Below are 12,361 nucleotides of genomic sequence, written 5' to 3' on the forward strand. Positions count from 1 at the left end.
TCGTTGCCCTAAAATACAGTGTAAACTGTGCTCATGATCTTCATAATATAAGATTTTATAATATAATATTTTTCAAGCCTATATATATATATATATTTATAATGCTATACATCTGTAAAAGTTATATTTAATTCCATAAAATATAGCTTTAACTGAAGATCTACTAATGTACTTTTTACAATGAGAATTCCAGGGACTGTTTATTTGATAGCAGGTTTATATTTAATGGCTTTTGGGAAGCAATCTATTTCTTGCCAGTGATAAGGAGGGAATCATATTTGGTTTGCCATAGACTATATGCTGCATGCATAGAATAGAAGACATCTAGCCTGCATTGTGAAGGATGCATGATGATTATGTATGCAAGTGTAAAGTCATAACATGGACCCCTATGCAGTACCGGGGCGTTGGTGGAAGTTGTGTGGGGTGCATTATACTAGGAACTATCTACTTTCATCGGTAATTAAATCAGACAGGCTTTCCCTCACTAGACAATGTGCAGCAGTAGTACCACTTTCCGCCTCACGGTGGCGCTTGTGCTCCTCTCTGCTTCCTTCTCTCTGTCTGTCTGCCTGTGGTATTAACCCTGATCACTGCCAACTTTTAGTTAACCATGAACACTCTTGTACGGGCGACATCTTTAGATCTATGCCCTTCCATTTGGGATATCTGTAGTGCGACTATAGAATTGTAGTTCTGCAGTAGTCTAGTCGCATAGAACACCCATCCCCCAAGTAATAATCTTCACTGAAAGGGACACCATATAGTACATTTCTCCCTTAGAGGAGTTGAATGCAATCTATTGTTCCCTGTAAACAGCCATTTTAGGACGAGGAAGGCTGTAATATTTCTAAATGGAATTATTGACAGACTGACCAGAGAAATGTCTGCTCCATGGTCACTTATCTTCAGTAGTATTTCTAGTGTATTTCTACTGAAGGGTTAGTGGCTCTTTATTAGTGACCATTGTTATAATTCATTGTTATATATTCCATCCATTTTATCCATATCATATATTATATCCATATCATATGGATATATATATATATATATATATATATATATATATTCATAGTGGATTTGAGATGTCCCAGAAAGCAAGCGTGTTTGTGCCCAGGCCTCCTAGTTTTCTGGCATCAATGTCATCCTTCTCTTTTCAGGGCCTGTCTCATTGTCTAAATCCAATAACCATGCAGTATCGTCCCTCTCTCTCAACAAAGACAATCTCTTCGGTGGAGTAGTGAATCCGAATGAAGTTTTCTGCTCAGTTCCCGGACGACTGTCTCTTCTAAGCTCCACATCAAAGTACAAGGTGACAGTGGCAGAAGTCCAGAGAAGGCTGTCCCCGCCCGAGTGCCTGAATGCTTCTCTGCTGGGTGGAGTGCTCAGGAGGTGAGGAGACACTGCACACACACACACATATACATATATATATATATATATATATATATATATACACACACACACACACACACATATACATATATATATATATATATATATATATATATATACACACACACACACACACATATACATATATATATATATATATATATATATATATATACACACACATATATATATATATATATATACATACACACACACACACACACACACACGGGTGTCATGAAAAAATTACCAACTTTTCAGTGGGTGATGGGGAAACTTTATGAATGAACAGTCCATATTGGGGACTATATAGCACATGCGTTTTTGAATACAGACAATACCTTGTAAGGTTGGCTGCAGGGAGCTGGCTGAATGCTCAGGCTCATCTCCAGATGCCTATGTAATAACCTCAGCCAGCTCAGGCTGTGGTCATCGTGTATAAGGGCTGGGGAGTTCATTCAGTGTCAGGCTGAGCATGTAAGGACATGGTGGTGTGGAGAACATGTGGGGGAGATGCAGCAGGGAACATGGAGAGAGGAATAGAATTATTGGAGAAGGTTAGGATAATATTTGCTTCCCTAATGTCCTGTAAATGGACACTGTTCTCCCTTATTGACAAGCTGTACTATGGAAGTCTAAACACAAGTGTTCTAAAAACATCTAAAATGTATATACCATTATAAATGTATCAAAAAACTGTTGTTTATAAATAGTACTACATGTAGGATTAAGGGAAAAGGTTAGTAACAGTAATACCAGTACTAATATTAAATGAACTAATATAAAGAGTGCACAGTGGAGAACTATTCTGCATTTCCTAACTTTCTGTAAGGGTTGTCTCTAGCTAATCTCTCATTGGTTGGGAATCACACTATGGATTCACATGATGCCATTTCATTCTTAAGGACAGAGCTGCTTGGGATGTAATTAGATTTTTCATTAGCTGCAAGTCATAAACACTGACTCCTGGTTACCATCAGAGGAGGGGGTCGTCCTATGTGTGACTGTCCCCACACACTCACTAGTCCTTATTCCCATTCCATTGTGGAAATAGCAACCTTTAATGCCCTGAGTTCTTGTCTCCTCCAGTCCAACAATATAGAAGGTCTTGGTTTTCTTTTCCTTGCAATACAGAAGTAATTAGATTCTTCTGATGCCCTTTCGAGATGTCCTAGACACTGAGCTTAATACCATGTTCTGTGTCTACACCCCTTAACTATGAGGCCATTCATGTATTTCTGTAAATGACATGAATGAGAATGAGGCGGCTTCATTTCCCTGGGTCAGAATAGGTCACTTTTTTGAGCAATGATGATCTTGGTCTGCAGCCATGTCAACACATTCCTCTTCCCAGCACACCAATTACACTGGGCTTTGGCCTTTTGCAACCTATCGGAAAGTGTGCTGTGTTGAAGGGTTTGGGAGGATTTCTCCTCAGAGATAGTTATGCCAGGATTTCCCATTACAATATTGTGGTGTCCCAAGGAAATATAACATACATTATTGTGACATTGTCTATTTATGCAAATTTACCTAACACAAAAAATGTCCACACCTATTAGCCATCTCTAGGGTGAGCCTGGCCAGAATGATATGGAATTATCTATATAATATTTATAATTATTATTATTTTATTGTGTATTAACTCTTCCATTCTTTGCAGGGCGAAATCTAAAAATGGTGGCCGATCACTGAGAGAGAAATTGGATAAAATCGGATTGAACCTTCCAGCTGGGAGGCGTAAAGCTGCTAATGTTACATTGCTGACATCCTTAGTGGAGGGTAAGTAGCCTGAAGTCTCCAGCAGTAGTAACAGGGCCCTAATCGTCCCTGATTGTCTCCATTAGAATTAAGAGAAAGCCATTGCAATATGATAAGAGTTAAATACCTAAAACTTAAAGTTGTTTCCACTCAAAACAATGCAGTAAATTATTTAAGCCAGGCTGCCATCTGCATTGGAGAAGTGCCTGAGCAGGACTTCCTGAATTACATGACCTGTGCCAGAGGGCAACATTATACAGCGTGGATCTAAGGGACTGACTGCTGCTTCTCATTTATGCCTTACCTTCTATTCCAAAGAACTGCCCCCTCCTCCATCCCCATTCATCTACTTGCATGCATTATGGAGTCACTGCTGCACATTTGGTGTCAAAAAACTGTGCAGGACTACATTAGTCTATTAGGTTTTGGTAGTCGGTATATACATATATATTTGCAGTTGAGGGTGTTTACATGGAGACAGTCATGAGGAGGCACTTTGTGATGATGATAGTGATGATGATGATGATGATGAGTACTGTTATTCTGGCAGATCTGCTCCATCTTTGTGGAAAGAAGCTCTTTGAAGCGCTAATTGGCGCATGCGCCCTTCCGGAGTGCAGCTAATAGCAGGAAACCCTGCAGTAAAATACAACTGCTTCAGGAAATTAAAACCAAAGATCTGAAAATCAACAGAACAGACAGACTCAGTGCACTGACCCCGAATCTCTCCCAGCTAATCGTCCAGGATATAGAAAATAAGAGCATTACAAAGCAGGGACTCTCACAATTGAGTTAATAATGTGAAAAGTCTTCCCATTAAGAATGACAGACGAGTAGATCTAGATTGTCAGCTCATATGGCCAGGAATTATTTGTTGCCTGTGATGTGATATATTAAACAGTCATTTGTATTTAAGCCACTGCTTTAGTATATTGAAATCAGGTATTCCTATAATCAGATAGCTATTCTAAGTTTTGAAATTTAAAGGAACACTCCACCTCTAAATGTTTAAACTGTAGCTGACAATAAAGACTGCTATTACTACTCATAAATCTGTATGTTTCTGAAGATTTGCATAACAGGAGTGTGACTTAAAACGATCTTCCTGTCAGTAACAGCCTATAGAGAGAATATACCTTAGTACCATTGGGGGCATTATTATATTATATACTTTGTATACTCCAGTAATTTGTTGCAGTTTTGCTTCTGGTGATGCTTATTATTTTTATTCCTATTCTTATGATCATTCTTAATTCGTTACTCATATTACATGTGTTATTGGAGATGCCCTGATTTCCTATATTCCCTGTGCCCCTGTAGGTGAAGCTGTCCATCTAGCCAGAGATTTTGGTTATGTCTGTGAAACAGAATTTCCTGCCAAAGCAGTAGCCGAATACGTCAACCGGCAACACTCAGATCCCAACGAGCAAGTGACCAGAAAAAATATGTTACTAGCCACAAAGTAAGTAGCCATCCTTCTATTTGTATAGATGTAGCACACAGCATACTTGCAGTTGCATGACTATGAAGGAGAGGTTATGGTTGATAAACTCTATTTCCCCAGCATCTGCAACAGCTGGAGTTCCCAGGTTTAACCACCTTTGACCTAAACTGAAAACAATCTAATGAACATTTAGCAGTATCCTGAGTTAATCATTGGCTAGAAGTAATTGTTCCCAACATGAAAAGGATTAATGACCTCGTTGGAATATTTATTTGATTTACTGTAAATGTGATATTGAAGGACAACCTGATACACAGAGCTATAGACCATATCATAATCATGATGATCATAAGCAGTGTGCAGATCAAAATACTGTATGTGGTGCAGCTTCTAGGGTCAGGAGCTTGCATTCCATTGAGGGGTTGATACCATATAGTATTCCATGGCCAATTCACCTGTAATAAAGCAGCCTACAGTGCTGCAGCTCCTATGTAGCTGGAACCCAGGATGGAACTTGTAGGAACAGTCTCACCCCTTTTTAGCATATTTTATGAAGTGCAGGACATCTTCATAAGCACTCTATATAGTCTCCTACTTTGTCCATGTGTTCTGCATTTCTTATAGACCACTGATGCCCCAGGAAGCCTTTAGTAACATCCCCCAAGTCTCTGGATGTGTCATAAGGTTACTCATTCTCCCAGGGACTTTTCGGGTTACACCAGGAAATGAATGGAAGATGTGTTTAGTTATGGTGCTTGTGGGGTTTACAGACTTGAATGGATTAACTCCAAAGTGTTATACACAATGGAGATTGCTATCATGTGGCAAGTCTAGGCTACAATGCTTCATCATTCGCATTCAGGCATTGCTTTACTAAATTCTTTATTATCTATGTACTCCCATTTTGTACCCTGCATAATACTAAAGTGAGATATAGCCTTTTTTTATTATTATTTTGCCTTGCAGGCAGATTTGTAAAGAATTCACAGATTTATTGTCACAGGACAGATCCCCCTTGGGTAACTCTAGACCATCTCCTATTCTGGAGCCAGGTATCCAAAGCTGCCTGACACACTTCAACCTCATCTCTCATGGATTTGGCAGTCCAGCAGTATGTGCAGCCATCACTGCCCTGCAGAATTATCTCACTGAGGCACTCAAAGCAATGGACAAAATGTACCTCAATAGTAACAACAGCCACACAGACAACAGCAAAGGGGGGGACAAAGATGAAAAGCACAGGAAGTGACCCAACCTGACATCATTTCTAGCCCCTAAACATCCTTATGTGTTGGCCTCCTGCCCAGTGGGGCAAAGAGAAGAAGACCTATTGCCATCCCTACTCCGGAGAAGGAAGGCTTCTGCTCAGCCACTGAAACCTGGTCCATTCGTTTTCTTGTCACGTTTGGATTATTAAAGAAACAGGCAATGGAGCCAGGAAAAGTTTTGTCTTTAGTGTTTGGACATTTTGTAAGAAAACTTTTTTTTTTTTTTTAAAGAAACAATTTCTTGTCAAATATATATCTATATATATGAGAGTCATCGAACTGATCACCACCTTCCCTTATGCTGATGCTTCTTCAGTTGAGATTGTAGCCCCAGTAACAAAGGCTGCGGATGACATTATCAGTATTGTGAATAAACTTGAGCACAAAACATTGCAGTTCCATGTCGTGTCTTCAGGTTGTACCTTTTCCCTCTGAAGGTAAATGCCAACACCTTGAACTTTGTGTTTGGACACAGATCATGGTCACTCTATAAGGGAATCAGTGTTTCTGTATATATTTATTTATGTGTAATTTAATGGGGATTGTAAATATGGTGAGTCTGTTCAAAGAAACCTTTTTTTTATTTTTATTTATCTGGTGATCTCGTTTACCTATTGTTTAGTGGGTTTTTCAATTTTCCTCTTGAGTTCATGTGATTCTTGTTACTTATTTAGAAAGCAGAACTTTGGGTTTCTTTCTATAGAATTCCTCATTTTTAGCCCTGTTGTAGCATGTTAAGACGACAATGAAGCAGCAGAACAAATAATAATAATAAAAAAAATAATAAAATGGATTTTATATATGATTAGTATTACAACAAGTCTTTTCATTTCCGGACAATTAAAAAAAAAAAAAGGAAAAAGAAAAAAAAAAGGAAATCTCAATATTTGGACATTGTTTGATTGACTAGTGTTTTATTTATGAGAATAAATGAGGAATAATTATGTGTGAAGAGCAATACATAAGTGCTATACTGTATATTGGGTTCCATTGTGTACAGAGGATTGCACAAGTTATGGGGCTGCAAAGATCTCACTGATCATAGTGACTCTGTTCCCCCACCTCTAGCAATGTATTATAGTTTTTATTGTTGACCAGGTGAATAAATATTTGATACGCTTTATGTCGATTCTTTTATTCAGAGGCTGTCTTTACTCAGGCGTATTTTTGTCCTTGGCAGTATTTTTTATTCAGTATGGTTACAGTAATTGAGTTTAACTCTCCCTTGACAATTGCTCCCTGCAATAAGCAGCTGAACCCATTGTTTCCCTCAAGTATAATAAAAACTTACTTTCAACTCTGAGTTCAGTGTAGGAAATCATTTTGATATTTCTAGTATAACCTGACACTGATAATAACCATTATAGCGAGTTCAAAATATATCTAAACAGCAGTGGAAACAATTTATTCCTAAATAATATTTTTCTTTATATAATAATAATAATAGTAGTAGTAGTAGTAGTAGTAAAATAATAATAATAATAATAATAATAATAATAATAATAATAATAATAATAATAACAACAACAATCATCATTAATATATTATTATGACATATATCCTTACGCAATGCTATTGTTCAATAATTTGTAATTTTAATGAATTGTTTATTAACTGAGATATATATATATATATATATATATATATATATATATATATATATATATAGTTTAAAGCTGTTGAAAAATGTATTATGACAATGGGCAAATTAGACAAATGTGAGAAAGTAATGAAGAAGCATCAGCTTCATGTATGGCTGCTCCTTTTATTATTTAAACAGGCAGACATTGGATCTGGGGAGCCTAGAGATGGTGTGAGTGGGTGTATTTGGAGAATGCTTAAGGGCATATATGATAATTGCTTGGGGAATGTTCAATATGAGCAATTGGAAAGAGTTAATATCCCTTCCCATCTTTAAGCTGAGATAAGATGGGATTTGAATTCAATGGAGATCTTATATTCATGATACATAATCGGTTTGGGCTGTGTGGTTTGATGACACTACACATGTTGTGACTTATTTGTATCTATGTAAGGGATGATCTGTAACTGGAAACTCCCCCATTGCTGTTCCCAATGCTAAAATAATATGAGCAATTGAATGCTGCAGATTAACAAGTGTGTTCATAGATAAGGTCAATTCAGCTTGAAATGCAAACGAAATAGCACAAATTGCCAGTGATTTGGGCTCCTTCTCGTCTCCCCTTCATTGTGGAGGTTTATGTGGAGTTGTTTACAATAACAGGGCCAGAAGAATTAACATTTCCTCATGCTGTTTGACGTTTGCTTGAGCTTTTGAAGCAACACATTAGATAAAGCACAAGATGTTTCATTTTGCTCGGGTAATCTACTTATGGAAGGCACTGGAAAATCAATCTTGCCAAGCTGAGGGGACTAGCACTGCAAATTCTATTTGCATCAGGCAGCCAGTTCATAATAACAATGCTACATATTTAAATCCAAATTGAAAGTGGATCAAGAAAATGCTCAGCTGCCATTGTCTTCCCTCTTCCTATACACACACACACACACACACACACACACACACACACACACCTCTCTATATTCTGCTAGCTATGTGCAGATATATAGGAGGGGGAATCCTAGTGCACATAGTCCTAACATAAATGAAAAGCAGTGTATTGCAGCAGGTGAAGTGAAGCATTGTCTATCAGGGCTGTTGTTCTTGGCTGCATCTCAGATTGTGTGGGATCCTCACCTCGGGCACAATAGCTTTCATAGACTGCAATACACGGCTGCTCTTTCTGCTGCTACACATAAATACTCATTTCTAAAGCAAGCCAATCTTATTAAACACTATTCATTCTCCCAGCCATAGAAAGAAGCAGTGGAGAAGTATCTGTAGCGGAATATCCATCTATCTAGTATCTATCTATTATCTATCTATCTATCTATCTATCTATCTATCTATCTATCTATCTATCTATCTATCTATCTATCCCCTATATATCTATTATCTATCTATCTATCTATCTATCTATTATCTATCTATCTATTATCTATCTATCTATCTATCTATCTATCTATCTATCTATCTATCTAATATTATCTATCTATCTATCTATCTATTATATATTATCTATCTATCTATCTATCTACTATCTATCTATCTACTATCTATCTATCTATCTATCTATCTATCTATCTATCTATCTATCTATCTATCTATCTATCTAATCCATGCATCCACCCACCCCCTATAACTCGTGCTATGTAAAGTTTGGTATTGGTAGCGTTGGAATAATAAAATATTCAGTAGTGATTTTTTTTTAATACCGTTAAGTATCGGGTTATACCTTTAAATTCACCTTTTTCTCTTTTTTTTACCCCCCCCCCCCCCCCAAAAAAAAAAAAAAGAATAAAAAAAAGAATCGAATATTAATATAATTTGAGATTTAACTGGTGGAACAAGCGTCAGGATAGCAATGCCCCGCAGCTGAAATAATATTAAAAATAGAAGGGATTTGACATTTGAGAAGTCAGTGGCTTGAAATACCCAGTTGTACTTAGCTAATTCAGTCCTTAACCTCTGGTTTCAAATAAATCAATTACAGTCGATTCCACTTCAGTTCAGAAGTGCACGAAAAATTTTAGTTAATTGAATACAGTTTATTCATTTGGTATAAATATTCATATTTTAAACTCTTGACTCCCCTGCCCCCTAATATAAAGTACATTTAGACTGACTGGAAAAAGATTCCATGGAGTGTAAATCCAGCATTGTGTTGTAGTGTATATGTAGTGCACATTGTGCTACTTGGACGTCAGCAATTGCTTGCAGATTTGGATGTTCATATTATTATCAATGGTCTCATGTGCAGATGATGTATAGTCACATCTTTCCATATTTATAATCTCTTCTTGCCATCCTGGGCTGTGTATTGTGAGCCTAGTACAGAGATCTCCCTGGTCCCTGGTTGTAGGTGTAATGTACCTCTACCTAGGCATGGATATGTGTAGTGTTTGCAGCACCCTGCTGGCTATGGTAGGTTCCAGTGTTTGGGGAGGGAAGGGGTTAATTAGCGTCATTATCCATCACTAATGCTTTCCTAACGTGTCCAAAGAATAATGGAGCTTCAGAGGTCTGCATGAAGCCAACATCTGCTTTCCCCGGTTAGGATCCCATCCATCCATCCATTGCTGGGCTGCGCAGCTATTGGCAGTTCCCTCACGTCTTGGGCTGAATTGTGTGTGTATTACTGGCATATAAACCAAGCTCCAATCGTTATAAATCCTGCTACATGGGGAATTTCAGACATAAATAACAAATGCAGATTTTTTGCAGGTGCAAAGCACAGATGATAAAAAAAAGCCCAGGTCATTTTTCATTACCCCCATTGTTTCTTGGCCTGCCCCACTCCCATGATTGTGCCTTAACATCCTGTAGCCCCTTCTTATATGGATCTACAACAGTAGCTTGGTGTATGGCAGTATTACATAGTATGTGAAGATATGCCTTGCTGAGATCACACTAGTGACTTACACACTCAGGGAGAGTCAGGGCTAGGTGCTGGAAGGGTTATGTCCATGCATGGTATATACAGCATTCACCTTGTATATCTTTACAGGGTGACATGGCACTGCACCTGCCCTAGAGAGATCATTGGTGGGTTTAATGTGCACCTTATGGGGCAGCCAGGAAATGGGACATTCACTTTAAGATGTTGCAAAGGAGAAATTTAGGAAAGTAAGATAAAAGCAGTGTGATGTCCTATATTAGAGTGTGATGTCCTGTATTCATATATACACACTAATGTCCCTGTACTACTCCTGTATATATGTATTATCTTTGTATATGTAGTTCAGGGGATTGCCCCATCTTGTCAGTACAGACATGCTAGCCCTCAGTACAGTGATAGGATACAGAACTGTATATATGTGTGTATGTATACCTACTAGACAGTACATCTTAACCTTTGAAGTCTTTATAAATGTATGTCTTATAATACACAGATGTTTGCCACAATTTACCGAATTATTAGTAAAACAAAGCCCTTCTTTCCAGCACTGATCGGGAAGACTAATGTACCCTGAGCAAATAACCCAAACCTCAGTGTGTTGACTTTGGCCTTTAAACTCTTGTGTACAGGTACAGTCTGTAAAGTGCAGAGCAATAAAAACAATCCTTTTAGTTGGTCTTCAAACAAGAAACAGAGTGAAGCCTGCATGTGACATACAGTAACCTATAAATGATTGTTACTACACACACAAAGATTGCATAAAATAAGAGAAAATTGCAACAGTTTTTCACAACAGATTTTAGAATTCATTTTTTTCCTATCTATTAAATGCTATAAATAAAAATCAAATCTTGACTGAATAAAAATAAACAGATATTTTTGAATTTTCAATTGTTAGTCCCTAAATTGAATGGGACAAGCCTCTTTACCCTTACAGGCTGCACTGACACTGGTGTCAGTTTTTCTAATTCTAGGTGTACACTTTGGCATCATAATTTATTTTTTCCACTATTATTTTATTTCTTTTTGTAAGGGTGTTCACACTAATGCATTTTGTATCTGAATGCTTAAAGGAGCAGAGGGATGGCCTGAATTGTATGGTTGTATTAGCCTGACTGCATTTCCACTAATATATATATATATATATATATATTATAAATGATGCAACAACTGATGGTAGAAATGCACCAGTTGTCCAATCCTTTTTTTATGTTAAACATCAAGGAAGTACAGCAGAATGCAGTAAAGCAAACGTGCTGACATACGGCGGGTCCAGGGATCTGGCAGCACTATTTCAATGCTGGATGCTTTAAACTGTCCCATTGAAATCAATGGGATCAGTTCAAAGCGTTTACCAGCGGTGCTTTTCTACTGCATCAGAGGGAAATACTGCCAGATAAGTGTAAACCTGGCCTAAAACAATTCTGGCATGATATATATATATATATTTTTTTTTAACATGGGCTGTTATGATAATTTATTATTTTATTAGTGATATATTAGAAGACTGATAAAATCAGATACATTTATTATGCTTGAGTTCACACCAGTGATTTGTAAGGCCATGTGTGGTCTAGGTTGCAAAAATATTTTTTATTCTTTTTGCATCAGCTGCGCTGTTAAATACACTCCTATGGATGCCTTCACACACACTGGATCCGCAGCAGATTTTTACGCTGCGGATTCGCAGCGAAATTCGCTGTAGATCCAGTGTCAGTGCATCCCTATGAGAATACATACTTGCAGCAGGATTGACATGTATGAGTATGTAACCCCCCAGCGTCTGGAGCACACATCACCTCATCCCCGCTCCGGCTTGCTTCAGGGGTTCCCTGCTCGTCCCGCTAAGCCAATCTGTGTGCTGCCCCAACGCAGCCACTGATTGGCTAGGCGGGACGTTTTGCAGAGAATCCCTGAAGCAAGCCGGAGCGGGGAGCCAGGGGGTTAACTTACATACATGTAGCGGGATGTCATTCCTGCTGCGAGTATGTATTCTCATAGGGATGCACTGA

General features: G+C 37.9%; 1 protein-coding gene across 6 annotated transcripts in view; it reads left to right on the forward strand.

The window, feature by feature from the left end:
- TFAP2A (transcription factor AP-2 alpha) overlaps positions 1-6,991 on the forward strand; it is a 16,532-nt gene extending 9,541 nt beyond the window's left edge. For 4 of the 6 annotated variants that reach the window (XM_069958037.1, XM_069958036.1, XM_069958034.1 and 1 more), the window contains exons 4-7: positions 1,161-1,392; positions 3,059-3,177; positions 4,477-4,618; positions 5,567-6,991. In XM_069958037.1, coding sequence (XP_069814138.1) covers positions 1,161-1,392; positions 3,059-3,177; positions 4,477-4,618; positions 5,567-5,849 — 776 coding nt within the window. In that variant the 3' untranslated portion in view covers positions 5,850-6,991. The remainder of the gene's footprint in view (positions 1-1,160; positions 1,393-3,058; positions 3,178-4,476; positions 4,619-5,566) is intronic. The other 2 variants (XM_069958035.1, XM_069958039.1) reach the window with 1 other exon arrangement.
- Positions 6,992-12,361: the final 5,370 nt, after the last annotated feature.

This window comes from Dendropsophus ebraccatus, chromosome 2 (assembly GCF_027789765.1).
Source record: "Dendropsophus ebraccatus isolate aDenEbr1 chromosome 2, aDenEbr1.pat, whole genome shotgun sequence".
Classification (NCBI taxonomy): Eukaryota; Metazoa; Chordata; class Amphibia; order Anura; family Hylidae; genus Dendropsophus; species Dendropsophus ebraccatus.